Genomic DNA, 19,300 nt, shown 5'->3' on the forward strand with positions numbered 1-19,300 from the left:
ATTAGTGACATTTCACCACTGCCTATATCATTGCTTAAGCCCATGTCTTCAATCTTGTCTCATTATTTTGGGTCAGGTATTTAGGGATTATAAATGTAGCCTAAATGTAAGGGTTGTGCGAACGAAGGCTTACTGAGTAATGCAGTACAATTTTGCCCTGAGCCTCAAAACAGTTTATCAGGCAATGTCTGTCATGATATCTGTGTTTACGGGATCAAAGGTCACTCACTGCACTCCCTTAACCTCAAGCACAATCCAAAATCCTTAAGATTTGCTAGTATTTAGATAACTTTGTTCAATTTCAAATGACAGGAAGCAATTTGCTCTTGATTTTTTTACAAGTTGATAGTGTCAAACATGCATTTCCCAGGCTGACTTGAACTTGAGCCAGTAACATTCTCCTCACTATAGGTGTGTGAAGGAGTACTCACATCCTTTACTACAGTAAGAGTAGCAAAACAAAAAGTGTGTTACAAGTTAAATCACTGTACCTGTGATTGATTTAGGTTACAAGCTCATAAAAGATGAGAGATCCAGTAAATAGTATTCCCATGTTTTTAAATAATCAAGTCATTACACATCCTGCAAAACAGAGAGGAAGAACCTTTTTACTGGAGCGGTTAACCTTTAAGTTTAGCTTAAGGTGTGTGGCATTTCTCATCATGTTCACAAATGATGGATGCGACATGACCTTTGAATTCTTCCAGCAGCTGATAAGCATTTAATTGCAGGAACTTTATCCAGATACTTTAACAACTCCTTATAAATGTTTCCCGCACACATGTGAATGGTCCAGACGTGTTAATACTTGCAGCGTTGGTGCTTTTTAAATGGAATATAACCAGGTAGAAGTTTCCTGTGCCCAAAGCGGTTGCTATTGTTGAGTAGAGTAGTTCAATAAAAAAAAACAAAATATGTGAAGTAGCAATGTTATTGTTTGCATCTGAAATGTATTAGTAGAAAGTGAAATACTCAAATAAAGTACCATGTATCTCGCAAATGCACTCAAATAGCGAGGTAGGAGAAGTACTCAGATCTTGTATTTGACTAAAAGTAGAAGTACCAGAGTGCATGCATACAAGTAAAAGTATTGCATTCAAAATGTTACTCAAGTAAAAGTACAACAATATTGGCATACAAAATATACTTAAGTACCAAAAGAGAAAATAATCATCGTCCATTTCAGATTAATATGATATCTGTTTTAGAATTACTGATCATTAAAGTGTTATCAAAGCTGGCAAAGGTGCAGCTAGTTTTAATGACTTGTATACTGCAGCAGGGTAGCTGCTGAATTTACTCCAGGTGGAACTAAAGTCTGATTTAAGAGTTGATTATATTTCACATTATTAATCAAAATCTGCGAAGTGACTAAGGGTATTAAGTAAATGTAGTGGAGTAAAAGTATACGATTTATCTATGAATTGTAGTGGAGAAGTAGAAAGTAGCAACAACAAAAAAAATGGAAGTACTCTAGTAAAGTAAAAGTACCTCAAAATAGTATTTGAGTGCATTACTTCAGTCAACCGTCTGTTTGTGGACCTCAGACAAGTTTGGCAGCTCATGCTAAAAAGCAACGGTTCCTGATTGGAGCAGAGGAGCACGAGCCACCGTGAGTGCGCTCCTCTATAAATAGACAGCGAAACGCTCCGGCTCATTGAAAACAACAACAGTCAGGCTGTGAAACTTTCGTATAGTGGGTTTGACCCTTAAAAGCCTCTATAATGGAGCACAGAGCGCATTGTTCACCGGAGAAGAGACACAGGAGACGCTGTATTATTTTAAGTGTCGTCGCCCTCCTGCTTCTCGTTGTTATATTCGCCGTTGTTTTGGGACTCAATTTGCGGCAGAATACAGACCAACTAAAGCCAACATTCATTGCAAGGTGTGAGGAGTTCAAAGGGTAAGTTTTTGTTTTTAAAACTCAATGTACATAATAACAAGTATGCTGCATAGCCCGGCTAAACTGGGATACATAACTAGAAAGTCAATCTGGAACACACTTTAAGATATGGTAAATATTTGAAAAATTGTCAATTTATAAGGTGAATTTAGCTAGTGCAGCCTAATAAAACACACCTGCAATAAGCAATTTAAGAAAGGTGTGTGTTTTTAAAAAAAAAGTAACATACACTCCTGTAAACCCAATTTATATATATATATATATATATATATATATATATATATATATATATATACAGCCGCGGAACATTTTTTTTATCTCTACATGTATGGCAGCCATTCCAGTGTGTGTTGAATTCCAAATCATAAAAAAATTGCCAGTACTTTATAGAATACAATACAATAAAATAAACCCATTTAACTCAAAAGACGTGCCTATAAAAAATAAAACAAGAGCAGCTGATAATGCTGAAGTGGTCTCTTAATTTTTTCTGGGGCTGTATATATATATATATTGTAAATATGGGTGTGCATGTACATACATACATTAGGGGTGGCACGGATCACAAAACTCACGGTTCACGGTGTATCACGGTTTGAGGTCCACGGTTTACGGTTTTGTACGGTTCTTGGTGTTTTTTTACTTTTTTATCGTAGCCCCATAATACACGCCGTTACACCAGTGGAACACTGTAATAGTCACTGAAAAGATTTTACTACCACAGCACAACATTACACAGTGCCTTTAGCAATGCATTACAACTTGGTCCTTGCCATTCTGGTAACAGCCAGTTTATAACAGGAGCCCTGTCTCTGAGAATATTCTTAGGCAGATGCTATTACTAACCATAGTTTAGGATACAGCATTTAAAAGGGTATAAAATTATAGTTATAATGTAATAATAATGCACAAACTTGAATTTCAATTGACTCTAAGCACACTGTTTTAACAATCTCAGAAAGGTAGTATTTTGATAGAGCAAGAGGGAAGACATGGATGATTTCAACATGTTTTACTTTATTACTCAAAATAAGTGTCAGGAATGTTTGCTGTCCTTTGAACAGGCGAACACAATTGCCTATGAGAACATGAGGCCGTAAACATAATATGAGCCCACCATCCAACCAGCCTAACAGAAAACAAAATCAACAACTCTTCTAATCCCTGAGAGTGAGGATGTATTTTTTTCACTTGAAATTAAAGTGCAGTGCTTTGAAACATATGGCTGGATTTGGTATCTAAACTTAAAGTGCCAGTGCCACTGTTATATTAACAAAATTTCGAACAAAATACACACAGACACAATCAGTATAAAATATTGCAATAGAACCAAACACTGCACTGTTTAAAACAGCCTTCCCCCTTTCACTTAATTCTCATATTCTTCTGCATGAAAATGAGTTTGTCAACATTTTCTGGCAAGAGACGAGACCTACTTGCAGTTACAATGTCCCCTGCTGTGGAAAAAACCCGCTCACTTGGCACAGATGTACCTGGGACAGCCAGGTCACGTTGTGCCAACTTTGCTACATGGGGATACGTGCGTTGGTCTTCCACCATGCGAGGGGATTTTCATCCACAGAGATGCAGCCTGTTTCCTTGTATGAAGTGACTTCTTCACGAATTATATCTTGGAAAGGCTTTGTGCTTCTTGCCTGTGTTGTAAAAAAATCGTAGCTTTTTGGAAAGAAATTCGCTTGTGTGGCTGTCGTATATTGGGCGCGTTTGTAATACGCAGCTTCGTAACTCCCATTGGGGATTAATGTGGTGGGCAGTCACTGTCAGGTAACTTTCCGTGGACCTAGAAGTCCATCCATCCGTCGTCAGAGCTACGTGGCATGCCAAAGACAACTCCGTCACTATTTCCTCCCTTGTCTCGTCATATAACTTAGGTATCACATTGGTGCCAAAGTATCTGCGAGAGGGCATGACGTACCGCGGCTCCCGGAGCATCCTCTATCTCCGGCCTGGGCGGCCCGCCTTCTCCACTCCCACTTGCCATGTTTGTACACGCTGACACACCTCGACCTCTTAGCTTTCGCTTCTTTCGCGCGAATGAAAACCACGTGGTAACATACGGGCATTAGGCTACAATGCAACGTCGAACGTCTGGAGAAAAAAAAAACAAAAAAAAAACCGTGGACTCCGTACGGTGCACAGACGCACCGCACCGTGGCAAGCAAACCGTACGATTCGGTTTTTTCACCAAAACCGTGCCATGCCTAACATACATACATAATGAAGTATCACATATAGAAATAACAGGCATCATGGCAAATGAAAATAAAAAGGCACAACAGTCCATATATATAAAAATAATAATACATGGATTAACATATGAATGGAACACACACAATAATAAATACATGTGGCAATACTGTACACCATAATGTTGTTTCATAGGCTGCATTTATTTCAGCTTAGTATGAAGTTAGTTTATTATAAGATACCCTATAGTTGTGCCGTAAGGCTTGTCTTCCTGGGGTCAACATTTAAAATCATATTTTCAACAAGACAGATCGCTTCAATCAACACATGTAATGCATGGAAACAACAAGACATATACTAAAGAATAATATCAATATATATGAGTTTCTGTGATAATTTAGGGAAAGAATTCCATGTTTTCTTTGCTCCCTAGTGTCCATTTTAGTGTTGGCCCTCGAACCTGTATGAATTTAATTGACTATACTGATGTGATTGGATTTTTTACTGTCAACACTGTTTATGTATGTTAACAGACAGCCTCTCTTCCCACTTTAAAATGCAGAGGCATTTTTTAAAATGCAGAAATTTCATGAATGAGAGATACAGTGTGTAAGTGCTGGTTTACAAGCTTAAGAAATCTTGGCAAATACCGATGAGTCACATTAAGTGGGAGAAGTGCGAGAATATTAAGTGCTGACAATCTAAGAAAGTAATATGCTAGATATGGAGTAAAGATTCGGTAAACAATGACTCACCTACACCCTGGCTGCACATTGTTTGTGTTTGACTAGTGTAAATACAGTTAATGAAAACACAAGTGTCAAAGCGTGTCCAATATAATATTAACAGAAAGCTCATCCACGTTCCTAACACTAAACAGCACCATCTTTTTATTTCAGGTACGACTGTGACAAGATATGGGATGCATTTGAACAAGCCTATGTAGGCCGGGACCCTTGTAATGTCCCGATGGAAGCCTATGACCCTTTCATTGCCGCCGCCCCCTTGAAACCTACATGCAACAGAGTAAAAACCCCTCATTACAAAACTGTCTGTATGTGTGTACATGATACACACCTCTTGGTAACACGTGTGTGTGTTTGTTTGGATTAGATGATGTTCTGGAGTAAAACCAAAGACATTGTCCATGACTTCACGGAGAAGACAGATTGTTATCTCACCGTGGAGGACTCTCTGCTGGGATCTGTGCTGGATGGTCTGACCTGGTGTGGAAAGGAGGGCAGCAGTGGTAAGACACGTTATGCAAGAGACAACTTCATAACTGGGTGTAGTTTAGTTTTGCTTAATGATGACTGACATCTAAAAACATATTTTTTTACTTCATTAAAGCAAAAATAACTTACAAACATGCTCATTTCAAAAGCCAGAGGTGCTATTTATGATATGCATATAGCTTTTTTTCCCACAAAGGTATCATAGGCATGTTAAATCCATTTAAGATTAGTTTTTAGATTATCACATGGGCTCAGAAGGCTCGCAGCAATTTCCAAATTACCTCAAGTTTTTGGAGAAGATAAGGAATAAGTAACACGGTTTACATTTCACAGGAAGGTACATTACAGTCTTATGGTGCTGACAGCATCCTCACCTTGTTGTAGTAAAATAAATATCATCAAATTAAATTGCAGTTGTTTTTCAATCAGTCAATTTGCAGTTTATACAGATGTCTGTCCAAAATGAATCCTTCCGTTTTTCCTGCTAGACATTTGTCTAACAACTCAATTCTTATCAGTTTATCCAAGTGAAAATTTGTGCGAAATTTGAATAAGATCCTCAGTGGAAATGTTTCTATTGCTTGACTATGTTCTGTTTATGTTTGGATCATTTGTTTTCTGTCTAAGTGTGGGTATGTAACATCCTGAAGTTCTAATTTTGTTTGATGTGCAGCTCATCAAAGCACATTTGTATAATTGAAATGCAAAAAGGAATGTCTCTCTGTGTGTTGTTGTTCTAGAAACATTCACAACCGGCTGCCCGGGGTGGACAGACTGTGTGAACAACACTGTTCGCTCATTTTGGAATAGAGTCTCAACTGCTGTAAGTTATCAACAAGATTTCACTGGTTGTGCGAAAAATACAACAGTTTTTGAGATTGAAATGACCCATCTTTGTCAAATATGGAGCATGAGGTGAAATCTCTCCTGTGAATTAGTGAGAAAAGTAAAAGGTCACTCAGCCTGTTTTCTCAATCAATGAGGCTTTGTGGCCGTCTCCATGGAGTCGCATTGCGTAGCTCTCTCCTGAGCGAGCACTGGCAACCTGAATCTGTGCGTTCAGAGGAGCCCTGTTTATTTTTGCCGGGGGTTTTGTCCTGTGATTAAAACACCCACACTTAACACCTTTCTTAAAGTTCACCACAACAAGCAAAAACAAAAACATTGATCCAATCCAATGAAATAAACAAGCTATTTTAGATACAATTCAACCAGGAAACATGGAAATAAATAGACTGAGATTACAAAGATTAAAATGAATTAAGAGAAATATACAAACAGTTAGCACAAGCATGTGTTTATTGTCTGCTTCCTTATCCCTGCTGCAGCAGAATAAACTAGACTTTCAGCTGCTGATAAGCTAAGATGTATTGTGTAAATCTGTATCTCAACCCTTAAAAAGGCTTTTTTGCAATCAGTCTTGGAATTCCACATTCCAAGTCTGCTGCATTCCTGTTAACAGCGACAATGGTTACTCACTAAATTGACAGTCTCTCTAAAGAGGAAAAGCTCTGAGCTGTTACTCTTGGAATGTGACCGTATTACTACTTATTCTACCTTCTGGGTAATGTTTCCTTAAAGGTCCCCTATTTTTTCGCTTTTTCAACAATATATTGAATTTCTCAGATATATACAAGACATGTCTCTGAAGTATTTGGCTAGAAATACCAAACAGATCATGCGTTGTAGCATGCCATAAACCCCTCTGTTTCAAAAGTGCTGATTCTTTCAATGCAAATGAGCTGCTGCTGTGAATACCTATAAGGAAACACAAGGATCATAACATTGATATGATGTTCTGCATCTTTTAGTGTGTATTCACCTGATGACATTTATTGAAAGGCAGATTATTTCTGAAAAAGAGCATTGCAATATGAAAAGAAAAAAAAAAAATTCATTTATTTGTGGGTTCTTCTGCTGCTTGAAATATAAACATCTGAAGGAGAAGTTGGTCTGTAGTGTAAATATAATGTTCTCTTATGTCACCTTCCTGTCCGTAGTTTGCAGATGTGGCCTGTGGTGCTGTCACAGCAATGCTAAACGGATCCATCGTCACACCATTTCACCCTGCAAGGTGAGCATCTCTTACAGTTTAACGACTTTTATGCTAACTTTGTTTCAACATCTCTCAAGCTGGAGCGGAGCAGGTAGGACCCAATCACAGGTTTAACCAGAAAATACCTTTATTTCAAGGCTAACAAGACAAAACATACAGACCGGACCTCTCTCCCTATTGACCGCAAACAATCCCACAACCACCAACAGAAACCTAGAGCTTAAATACATTCAAGACCAATCAAGAAGACAAGACACAGCTGGGGAGGGGAGGGGAAACACAAAGGCACCAGGTGAACAGAATCAGATAATCAGAAAGGAGGGAAAACACAGACAGGAAGCGACCACGGACAAGACAGGGGGTGAATACCTTTCAAAATAAAACAGGAAAACAGACAGATCGTGACAGTCCAAAATAAAACACAGACAGATCGTGACACTGATGCTGATTTAGCAAACCTTTGTAAAGAAGACTTTTTCCACCCTGATGTTCTCTACACACTTTTCGCACACACACACTCCATATTTTTCGTTCTGATCGGGCCGTGAACCGGCGACCCTTCGGTTCCCACTTCCACACAGACTGAGTTCCAGTAATAATAGTCAAATGTTACATTAATTTGATAAATTACTGGTATACAAAAGACCAGCATCTCAAATTTCTTCAATTTTGTGAGTGTATTTAATCACATAAGACTTAGAGTTTCCATTACACTTTACCTGAAGGCCACGTTAGGTTGTCACTGCTAAAAACCTACACTCTGGACCCTAGAGAGCAGCATACTGGCATCAAAGGAACTGATGGAGGCCAAACGTATGTCCTACACTGAACGTTGACTAAAGCTTGTAAAAGGAGAATAGAAAATGACCAGCGAGTGAACACAGTGTTCAACAAGAGCATTTTGCCAGGCAGTCCTTCTGCATATAACAGCATGTGTGAACATGTTTACATCAAGGACACCTGGAGTCTCTGCAAGTCAGGGACACTGCATTCTTAGACAGCATTACAACCAGATTTGGTCATTGTTGCTTGTTTTCTCAGAGGCCCAGTGCTCTTGTGGCTTCACAGATCCCTACTACCAATGCAGCTGTGGTTTACAAATGGTGTGACATTTAGGGGAAACAGCAGACCAGACTGCCAGGAAAAGGCCATGTGAGGACACTGAAATGTTCTCAGAGAATCCGAATAAATCTGTGTCGGATAATTCCATGTCACACTTTCAAATCATCATGGTTCTACGAATTCTTAATCTGTTAAATCAAATTCTATTTATAATTCTTTCTCTTTAAAGATGCTGCACAAAATATGAAGGCTCTCTGCAGCAATATCTATGTATTTTTTTTCTCGATTCCACACATCTTTTAATAAGCAAATTAAGGGGGACACAAACTAGGTGATATTAAAAAAATATGATGTATTAGTTAAAGATACTTAATGAGTAGTGGTGGTTACATGCTGTTGGTTTGACAATAGTTTTTATCTCCAAAAATGAAGCCTTTGCCTGAAATAAAACTAACATTAGTGAGAACTATGTACAACAAACACATGAAATGTGTATCATCTTTCTCAAACCAAGTAAATTGTCATTTTTGTTTTCAGTATTTTTGCGAGCATCGAGGTGAAGAGGTTCGACTACCCCAGGGTGAAAAGCCTGAATGTTGTTCTGGTCACACAGGAAAACACTGTGTAAGATGTTTTCCTCGTACCCAACACCTCTGCAACATTTACAATATTTTTTGTGTTCATTTTGATTGTTATAAGTACATAAATGTTCCGTTTTTGCTTCCATTGTGGTTTATTTTTGGGGTACGACATACAAATATGCAGGAAGTTAAACAGTAAAGTTGTTACTTAAGTCCTGTATTCTGTATCCTCTTCAGGACAAACTGCACTAATGCATCTTTAAAGGACTTACAGAAAGAGCTGGATCAAGGAATTACATATACCTGCAAGGAAGTGACTGAGTAAGTGCATCATGTTTGTGCGAGAGGAAGTCCCCGTTGTAAATGCATGTACTCGTATAACAAGTTACTGTGTCTATGCAGAACCCAGATCCAGGACTGCAGCTCCCATCCAGAGAAACCTTGTGGAGCCTGTTGGTGAAGACGTAGGAACTCAATAGAGTGGTGCGGGAACGAGTCCTAAAACCCAGAAGTGAGTTAGCATTTTATCACTTCCGGTTCCCCCGACCCCCGAGTCAGTGGGATTTCTCCGTAGGATTTTGGAAGATAGCTCGAAATAAGGTCTGTGGTTGACACAAATTCAAAAGACGGATCACGTTTTGTTGTACGACATTAAACACATCAGCAGTGACCACCCCCCAACCCCCCAACTGGTGATTTTTGAAGAGTTTACATGTCTGAAAAACGATGGTTGTTAACAAGTGGCTGAACAGGATTCCAGAAGTTGTCGAGGATGTTGTACGTCATTACGCCGAACACGTAAACACTCCCGCTAAATGTGTTAGCCCTTTGTAAAATGATATGAGACTAGTAACTGAAAAAGCCATGACTTCTACTTAAATTCAGTGTGGCTAAAAGGAAAAGCTTTGTTAAAATATGCAAGCGCGCGAAAGTCAGTTCAAAGGATGTTAAGTTGAACCTTGAAGTCGTGTGACCCTGCTGTACTCGCCTGTAGTTTGTTCATAGCATACCGTTAGCATGTTGCTTCTGGCGATTAGATTTATGATTGGAAAATTCTAAAAGTAAGGTAAACATGTGGAAATTATCCGGCTGAACAAAACGTGCATTTATCAAACAGGTTCGTTTTCTACAGATGTTATTTTTTTACAATGTTCCAAAATCCTCTGGAGAAATCACATGCTTTTTTTTGTCGGGGGAACCCATGCGCAGCTTACTTCCGTGTCAGCATGCAAAAATACGTGTGACAAGATGACACACTCCGATAACCTGCTGTGAAAATAATATTTTGACTACAGTCTATATCTGTAAAGTCTTTGTAAGAGGAACAATGTACTATTATACACACCATCTAATTATTTTTGTACCTGTGTGCCAGTGTGACTAAATGTGAAAGGTGTATTTTTATGTGAATTTCAATCACATGTTTTAACAATGACAGTGCATTTATTTTTTTAAATCTTTGATAAAATCTGGGGCTATCTAATTCAACTGACAATCTTTGCTCCCACCTGGAATAAATGTTTTTTTAAATAAGAATAAATGTGTGCAGTTGTAAAGTTATTTGTGTACATGAGATAGAATACAAATAGAAATCACTTAAATAGAAATGTAATCGAGAAATTATATTTAACGTAACAAGTGCATTATAATACATAGAATAGATTCATGATTACATTTGTTAAATTAAATAAGTAAAGGACAAGTGTAAAATACTGTTCGTACTGTACAGCTGAAGTGTAAAACACACACATGCACATTTGACATTTTAAATTAAATGATTGTACTGGTAAATAAAGCTTCTGAAGATGGCGAGAGGGACACTTTCAACAATAAAGGGGCCATATTCAGAGAGTCTTAGTACCAGTTTGATCATGATCAAGTCATTTCATTCAACATTTTGATGCCATGAGGATGATAAATAGAATGAAAGTAGTACATCATGTCACTGCAGCTGTGAAGGTTTGAACATTTAACTATTGGACATTTTACAATATGAATTGTACTTAAGGTGCACTTATTTTGTGTCTGAACAACTGAGACTACTTTAAGTTAATGAGGAGTTGCTCATGAGTTGCAGTCGAACGTTTCAGGAAAAAGTGGACCTTGAGTTGAAAGGTCTCCTTAAAAATATATATTGTTGGGTTTGATTTGATTTATTTTCACTACAGATTCAATTCTTTTTGTGACTTTGGCTCGATACTTGGAACAATGGAAATTGTCTGTATGAATTACATTCATCATATGACTTGATTTCTGAGGGTTGAAATTAGTCCTGCTTTTTTTGGGTGGCAAAACCTGAAATAGGTTTCAAATACCTTTTGAAATTGGAAATGATCTCTGTGTCAAAATGACAGATAACGCAATGTTTTGAACATTTTGATATTTGCAAATATTGAGCAAGTATACTTGTGTGAAAGATTGTGAGAAATGATTTTTTAAACGACTGTTTGGGTGTCATTTCATTAAAAAAGTGATGTGTCAGAAATAAATGAACATATAAAAGGTAACCCTAAATAACAGTGAACTAGTGTTACTTTCTGTGAAGTAACTAGATGAGTTTGGGGGCCTGATTATTTTTACGTTAAATACTTCTTCAACTTATGAAATGTCTTCTTTTTTATGCTAAATATTTGTCCTTTCTGTTTGGATTCATGTGAAGATGTTTACGCACTTACACTTATCCACTGAAGAGAATAGAATGGGCTTATAAAAATGATACCTGCTTTTTACTTTATATGTATGCTCTATCTTTATGTAAATGTAGGCCACAGGGTGTCTTATCTACTGTATGTGTGTGTGAACCAAGAGCTTGTTCTTGACACAAACAGCAAGTGGAGTCGAGCGTTTGCTGTGATATTGTTGTTGCAGGAAGCAGGTGTCACGTAGAGTCTTTCATTTCTGGTGACTTGAACCAAGACGCTTACCATATGCAGGATGTTGTCTGTGCTGGGAACACACTGCACAGGTGTTACATGCAAAACTACAACATGCACTGAAAGAACTGTGCGTTGACTCTAATTCAGCGTTGAATTGAGTTAGTTGAACCTAATATTTTTGTATTTAAACCTAATATTATTGCTTTCAACTAACCTAATACAGTTAGATGAAATCTGTTGACACGATACACTTAATTAAAGTCAATGTTGGAATTTTTTTTCAGTGTGGGGTACTATATCCACTACCACCATGTCACCAGGATACTAATAATCTACCCGTAGAACAGCATTGTGTTACATTGAAACCTTTTTGGAATACTTCATGACATTTAGGATTCACATGTATCTACTTGTAAATAATGTGAATACATACTATTACCAAAGTGTTTACCATAGACATGCCAAATGATTGTGATGATTGGACTGTAAAATGATTGGTCAAGCATAATATCATCTATACAATAGGTTTCTGTGAGGAAATATTATTTGTGTATTCACTTTGTTAATGCTCTAGCTATCTTTTTCCCTTAAAGGTCCCCTATTATACTATTTTCCCACAATATATTGAATGTCTCAGGTATATACAAAACATCCATCTGAAGTGTTTGGCTCCAAATACCAAACAGATCATTGTTCCAATAGTGCTGATTCTGTGACTGTAGTTTTAAATGCCAATGAGCTACGGCTGGCCACGCCCCTCTGCGAGATGAATGGTTATTGGCTAATGGTTGCACAACCCGAAAAAAAACTCTAGAATCTAGAATACAATTTAAGATATATTCAGATACTGGGTTTACTTGGTTAGTGTAGCCTAATGATGCTGTTGAAATGTAATGGAGAGGGGCAAAAAACAAGAGAAAGGGCTAAATGTAACCCTAAAGAGTAAAGCTTTGGTCAATGACTCGAATCATTGAATAGTACAGGCTGCTTATCAACCATGATATTTTCTTTTCAACAATAGCAACATGTTATGCTATTTATAGCACATTTCCCAAAAAGTTACGGTATAAAAAAGACTTGGAGTGATGGTTCACAGAGTATCTCATGTGGTGTGCACATTAAAGGAAGGAGGAAACGTCCTGTTTTCCTTTTACAGATGCCAAATAGTAAAATACATCAATGTTATAAGCAAAGCCTGCACCAAATTTGGTCCTACACTTTTCATCATAATGACGCCGATCCACTTTCCTAACACTAAGCAGCACTGTCTTTCTCTCAGGTACAAATGTACAAAGATATGGGAGGAATTTGAAAAAGCCTATGTAGGCCACGACCCTTGTAACGTCCCCGGGGAAAACTATGACTCTTTAATTGCTGTGGCGCCATTGAAACATTCCTGTGGCAAAGCTGTGCACATAATCCACTCAATGCATCTTTGGCAATGCAGATTAGTACATTTAATAATTTTGTTTTTGGGTTAGACGATGTTCTGGAGTAAAACAAAGGATCTGGTCCGTGACTTCACTAAGAACAGGGAAGATGTTTTCATCTTGGAGGACACTCTGCTGGGATCTGTGCTGGATGGTCTGAACTGGTGTGGAAAGAAGGGCAGCAGTGGTGAGAAAGTCAACCCTATAATGGTGTGATTAAGTCCAGTTTAGCTTACATTTGCAAAATAGAGTTAAAACAATATAAGGACAGAGAAAAAAAAGAGAACCAGCTGGGATTTTATGGGGAATTTTCTTACGTTCTTACGTGAGCTGACATTTGATCATCAGAACCTAATCATTAACTGAAAGTGGTAACAATCTTCTCTTCTTATTAATAAAGGGAATCAGTGTATGTAAGGCTCTGATGTTGCCATTTTGTTTCATGTGCAGCTCATCATGGCACAGTTTTACAATTGAAATTAAAAAAAGATTGACTCTGTAAGTGTTGTTCCAGAAACATTCACTGAAGGCTGCCCAGAGTGGGATGAATGTGCGAACAATCCTCTCCGTTCAGTTTGGAACAGAGGCTCACATGCTGTAAGTTATCAACAAGAATTCACCAGTAAATACAATAGTGGTGGGATAAAGCTTGGTTGAACCAGTAAAACCCCAACTAATGGTTACGACGGTTACTGATTACCAGTGCAGTCTCTGTTGAGAGGAAAGGCCTTGTTAAACTTTGAATGTGTTGCTGTATACCTTTTTTCTGTGCAACATTTCCTTGGGGTAAAAAGACCTCGAAACAATCGGAAATGCATTTCGGCGCTATCCATTCAACGCTTTACAAAACAGCAGCTGTATTTTGAAGTAGATTCCTTGACAGACAGGAAGCAAGTGTAAAGACCTCAGAACTGGAGTGATGTGATCCACTTACTAAGTCTTAGAGAGGTATCGGGCGGCAGCTTTCTGAATAACAGTGAATTCCTATGGAAAGACAATGAAAAAAATCAACCAAATTCAGCTGATTGTAATGGAGCTTCTGCTGCATAAGTCTTAAATGTCTATATTTCAAATGGAAATGGTTGGTCGGTAGTTTAAATCTAAAATTGCATTTACTCTAACTTCATCTTCCTGTCTGTAGTCTGCAGATTATGGCTGTGATGATGTCACAGCAATGCTAAACGGATCCAGGGATAGAGCATTTGATCCTGAAAGGTGAGCACCTGTAATTCTGACGGTTTAATGACTTTTATCCAAAGCTCATTTTTATATAGGGTTGGAAAATTCCATAGCAGACTTTTAAACGATCTTGGTTCGGCTCTGAATCACAAATGTGTGCAGATTTGTTTATAATGTAATGGGTTTCCTTTAGTTAACAGTTGAGGAATACATATATGCTGTTGTGGTTGCAGGTTGTTGGTTTGAAAGTAATTTTAACCTCCTTTTCTGATAAATACCTACAAGATAAATCAGTAATTAAAAAATAAAAATTAATTCAAGTTATAATAAGGACTTATTTTATTATAAATTCCAAAATAAAGTCTTCCAATTAATCAAGTACATTAAAAATATATATATTTTCAGAGTTTTTGGAAGCGTTGAGGTGAAGAGGATGAAATACCCCAAGGTGAAAAGCCTGAAGGTTGTTCTCTTCACTCAAAAGAACACTCAAAGTGACACTCAAAAGAGCAGTCAAGAGTAAGATTTCCTCCTTGTTCGCAAAACGTTTGCAAGATTATTGACCCTTTTCTGTTAATTTTAAACATAAATGTTCGGTGTGTGATTCTACAGTGGATTATTTTGGGGGTACAACACATAAATATGCAGAAAGTTTAACTTATGGAGGTAAAGTTGTTCCTTAAGTTCCTTCTTCTGTATCCTCTTCAGGGCAAACTGCAACAATGTTTTAAAGGATTTAAAGGGAGCGCTGGACCAAGGAATAACATGTACCTGCAAGGAAGTGACTGTGTAAGTAAAGCATCCTGTTTATACATGTATGTACTCGAAATATATTGACCTGTTGTTATTTATTTCTTTGCATGCAGAGCTAAGATCAAGGAGTGCAGCTCCAATCCAAAGAAACCCATTGGAACCTGTTGGTGATGACGTGTGAACTCAATATCAGATTGGACTGTGTGACAAAATGACAAAGAACAACAACAATCCATACACATTATTTAGCCTGGAGTTTATTTTTGCTAAGTTTTTGTAAATTGAACAATGTTCTAGTATACAGTGCTTTAGATATATTAATATTTTTTGTACACAAATTTGACTAAATGTGAAATGAGCTTTTTATCTTTATCTTTATTTGCCTTTTAATAACGTTCAAACTCGCTCCCACCTGGTGGAATACACGTTTTTTTCAATAAAATACCAAAGTATGCAGTTGTAAAGTTTTCTGTATAGCATTTTATATGAGAAAAATCTGAAGAAAAACTCTAGAAATAGAAATATTTTAGAATAAGAAATTAAAATAAATACATAGATAATTATTGATAACCTTAAAAATGCATTATTATTCAATTAAAAAAACATTAAAATAAAAATATCTTGTGTAAATAATAATGCTAAATATGGGATTTATGAATAAATGTGACGGGCAATGATTGTCGCCTATACTGCCTATGCCCAGGGCCGACCCTGGTTAAGAGAAAGATGTATGCTTAGGGGCGCCACTAGAGGGCGCCCCCCAGCAATTCGGCGGCGCACCCCACCAAATCGGCACCCTAGGCGGGCGCCTAGTTCACCTGTGCCTAGGGCCGGCCCTGGCTACAAGGATTCCAAGGAACAGGAGGGCTTTGTGCTAGGTGATAAATCTTCAAGTGGGTGCAAAGCCTAAGAGTAAATCATCTCCACGGGATTTGGGAGGACGAATAACCGGCAGAGCCCAGCGCTCTGAAACCTGTGATGCAACCGGCTGGCCTGTATTGATATCACCCAGGCAGGAGAGCGCCTCCTCAACCCCAGTTCATACTAGGAAACAGCCGTGGATAGCTGCTAAAGGGAGGACTGCAAACAATCCTCCTAAACAACCAAGCGTGCCACTTCAGAACAGATATGCTCCACTGACACAGAACCGAAGATCTTTTTCTGAAGATCTGGATAACCTGTCTTCTTCACAGGTAAGGACCAAAAGTTACTCAGAAAGTAAAAGATTACAGGGAAAGCTAAGGACTAGGCCTGAAACTCTGATTGTGGGCGACTCTGCTGTACGAGATTTAAATAGTCCAAGCAACACCAAAGTACTCTGTTTTCCCAAGGATATGATCTCTGACTTGGCTAACAAGATCCTGCATATTGGGGCTGAACACCTGACTGTGAAAAATGTGATACTGCACATTGGAACAAATGATGTTGTGAAACAAACAGTCAGAAGTGCTGAAAGAAGACTTTAAATGTCTGTTAAAAACTGTCAGCTCTCTAAATGCTGAGGTGTTCCTCAGTGGCCCTCTACCGCCAGTCAGAAGAGGAGTGGAGAGATTCAGCAGGTTGTTTGCACTGAACACGTGGCTCTCAACTGCCTGTACTGAACATTCTGTCCATTTTATTGACCATTTTAACTTTTTCTGGGACCACAGACATCTTTTTAAGGCAGATGGACTTTGTCTGAACACGTCAGGAGTAAAATAGTTTATTTCTAACATATTCAACTGCCTGAGTCATGAATCTGCTCCCTATGCCAAGGACAAGCCACGAGAGGAATCAAAACAGGAGAAAGACACAACACAGTGCATAGAAAACCTTGAAGACCTATCACTGCACCTGGCTGAGGAGAGTCGTGACTATGGGACACCTATGAGACAAAAGGAGAAGTCTCGACTGCCACTGATCCCCTTTATCAACGCCTATGAGGATACTCTCCCTTCAACACCCAAAACGCCATCCAGCTCTCTGAGCCCAAAATCTGCCAACCAGCAGTTCAGTGACCGCCTACGCTCCTGCCTGAAGGTGATTCAGGAGATTCGCAAGCAGACCCCCATCTCTCAACTACAATCACCGAAGCTGACACGTGCACCAGCTCCCCCGTATTCATAACCATGCCTACCACAATCATCCAAACCAAAACGTGCACCACCTCGTCCCCCTTCGAGACCGCATCCGCTGTCTCTGGAGCCTGATAAGGATGTGTGTGTAGAAAAGGCCACAAGCTCTAACTGATATGTGCTGGGTCCAGGCTCAAGGCACTCTCAAATCTTTCCAGAACATACCGGGACCCTGCCTGCCAATAGCTTTGCCGATATTTGTGTTGATAGGTTATAGATCAAGAACGGTGAATCAGCTTGGTTTTAGTTTTATGAGTCAGGCAAGAATACATAAGAAAGGGTGTGTGTGAGACTGACCGATAGCAGCTGGATGTTGCAGTGGAAAAATGGACGCATAGTTGAGGTGTCATATCAACCATGGTGAGTTTATTTCTAACAGTCCACAGGTTAGAAGGTAGCAGGCAGGTACATGTTCACACTTTGCTATTTGAGTGAAGACTGACCCTTTTATAGTTTGCATTCAGAAGACTTCCTTGGGAGAAATCATTCCCAGGTAAGTGTAGCAACTATAACCTATCGAATAATTATTATAAAGAATATTGTTCATATTCTTTACCCCACACCATTCATCACTTAGTCAACCGTTGCCAACCCACATTATACCTGACCATACTAAATAAACACATTTCCCAATTCTGGTAACCCCCCCTGTGTCTCACGCACTGCTTGGTCCCTCCCGGAACCTTCTCCTGTCCGGGTGTTCCACCCGTGGACCTTTTGGCCATACACACCGAACCTGACATGGGACAAGACCGCAGAGTTAAGTGACGGTTGTAACTTTGCCAAGTGTACACTTTCACAATTAACGCCACATAACTTCATGGTATACATATCTAAAGGCACACACATATTATTGCACACAATGTTATAATCTCAACCGCAGTCTTTCATACTGTCGGAGCTCCTGCTAACCCTCCTCTCTTTTACAGCTCGTAGCCTTGTATCCGAACAGTCTCTGCAGATGACCCCCCAATCATACGGTTGAATTATTTAACAAATACTACGTCAATAAATAGAACAAACAATATAAAACTGTGCAAATATGCCATGTCAAAATGTACTGTACCAATCACACTCGCTGCTAAAATGCCAAGTGACGTTATTTCTAGTCAAAGGGAAATTGTTTTATAAAGTGCAAACCACATGTGCAATACTACAAGGCCCAACGTCTGTCAGTCCAAAGTAACGAAGTTAGCTTCGTTACATTTCCTTACCCCTCTCCCCAGGAAGCAAAGTGTCTTATCAGTCTTAGCTTCGGGACCACCAGTAAGCTATCAGGTCTGAGCTCCCTGGCCGGTACTCAACAGTAAAGTTGTATGGCTGCAAGGCAAGGTACCCCCCGCAACAAACATGTTTGTGTCCTTCATCTTGTGAAGCCAGTGTGGCCAGAAAAATGTTGTTTCTATAGCTAACTACACATCGGAGTTGACAAATATGACAAGTGGGGTTCCTCAAGGCTCCATCTTGGGGCCTCTTCTCTTTAACATCTACATGCTACCACTGGCTCAGATAATGAAAAGCAACAAAACAAGTTACCATAGCTATGCAGATGATGCACACATTTACATTACCATTTCACTGGAGACTATGCTCCAATTAAAACACTGAGTAAGTGCATTGAACCAATCAATGACTGGATCAGTCAGAACTTTCTCCAATTAAAGACAAAACTGAGGTAATTGTTTTTGAAACAAAGGAGGAACTACAAAAAGTCAGTGCTGAGCTTCAGTCAGCAATGTTCAAAACAACAGCTAACGCCAGAATTCTAGGAGTAGTCATTGACTCTGACCTGAATTTCAATAGTCAAACTAAAACAGTTACTAAGTCCGCCTACTGTCATCTGAAGAACATATCGAGGATTAAAGGACTAATCTAAAACAGCAGGATCTAGAAAAACTTGTCC

The 19,300-nt window shown here is 38.7% G+C and overlaps 2 protein-coding genes across 3 annotated transcripts; both read left to right on the forward strand.

Moving 5' to 3' along the window:
• Positions 1 to 1,643: 1,643 nt before the first annotated feature.
• LOC134858088 (ADP-ribosyl cyclase/cyclic ADP-ribose hydrolase 1-like) lies at positions 1,644 to 10,585 on the forward strand. 2 transcript variants are annotated; one of them, XM_063873963.1, is made up of 8 exons: positions 1,645 to 1,903; positions 5,011 to 5,137; positions 5,225 to 5,360; positions 6,087 to 6,169; positions 7,347 to 7,420; positions 9,002 to 9,088; positions 9,283 to 9,366; positions 9,448 to 10,585. In XM_063873963.1, exons 1-8 carry the CDS (start codon positions 1,725 to 1,727, stop codon positions 9,503 to 9,505), a joined length of 828 nt encoding a protein of 275 aa, XP_063730033.1. In that variant the 5' UTR covers positions 1,645 to 1,724; the 3' UTR covers positions 9,506 to 10,585. The 2 variants fall into 2 exon arrangements, with proteins under 2 accessions (XP_063730034.1, XP_063730033.1); XM_063873964.1 differs by lacking the exon at positions 9,002 to 9,088 and having other exon boundaries at positions 1,644 to 1,903.
• A 215-nt stretch (positions 10,586 to 10,800) lies between these two features.
• On the forward strand, positions 10,801 to 18,473 carry LOC134858089 (ADP-ribosyl cyclase/cyclic ADP-ribose hydrolase 1-like). The gene is made up of 7 exons (XM_063873965.1): positions 10,801 to 13,327; positions 13,403 to 13,538; positions 13,866 to 13,948; positions 14,493 to 14,566; positions 14,936 to 15,049; positions 15,239 to 15,319; positions 15,397 to 18,473. The coding sequence occupies exons 1-7, from the start codon at positions 13,007 to 13,009 to the stop codon at positions 15,452 to 15,454; spliced, it is 867 nt and encodes a 288-aa protein (XP_063730035.1). The 5' UTR covers positions 10,801 to 13,006; the 3' UTR covers positions 15,455 to 18,473.
• The last annotated feature ends 827 nt before the right edge of the window (positions 18,474 to 19,300 follow it).

The sequence above is a fragment of the Eleginops maclovinus genome, chromosome 21, assembly GCF_036324505.1.
Source record: "Eleginops maclovinus isolate JMC-PN-2008 ecotype Puerto Natales chromosome 21, JC_Emac_rtc_rv5, whole genome shotgun sequence".
NCBI classification, from domain to species: Eukaryota; Metazoa; Chordata; class Actinopteri; order Perciformes; family Eleginopidae; genus Eleginops; species Eleginops maclovinus.

Coding starts and splice junctions, on each gene's coding strand:
- LOC134858088 (XM_063873963.1), top strand. CDS start 1,725: ATGGAGCACAGAGCGCATTGTTCACCGGAGAAGAGACACAGGAGACGC. Junction 1,904..5,010: donor AGGTGTGAGGAGTTCAAAGG/GTAAGTTTTTGT, acceptor TTTTTATTTCAG/GTACGACTGTGACAAGATAT. Junction 9,367..9,447: donor ACCTGCAAGGAAGTGACTGA/GTAAGTGCATCA, acceptor GTGTCTATGCAG/AACCCAGATCCAGGACTGCA.
- LOC134858089 (XM_063873965.1), top strand. CDS start 13,007: ATGGTTCACAGAGTATCTCATGTGGTGTGCACATTAAAGGAAGGAGGA. Junction 13,328..13,402: donor TGAAACATTCCTGTGGCAAA/GCTGTGCACATA, acceptor TTTTTGGGTTAG/ACGATGTTCTGGAGTAAAAC. Junction 14,567..14,935: donor AGAGCATTTGATCCTGAAAG/GTGAGCACCTGT, acceptor ATATATTTTCAG/AGTTTTTGGAAGCGTTGAGG.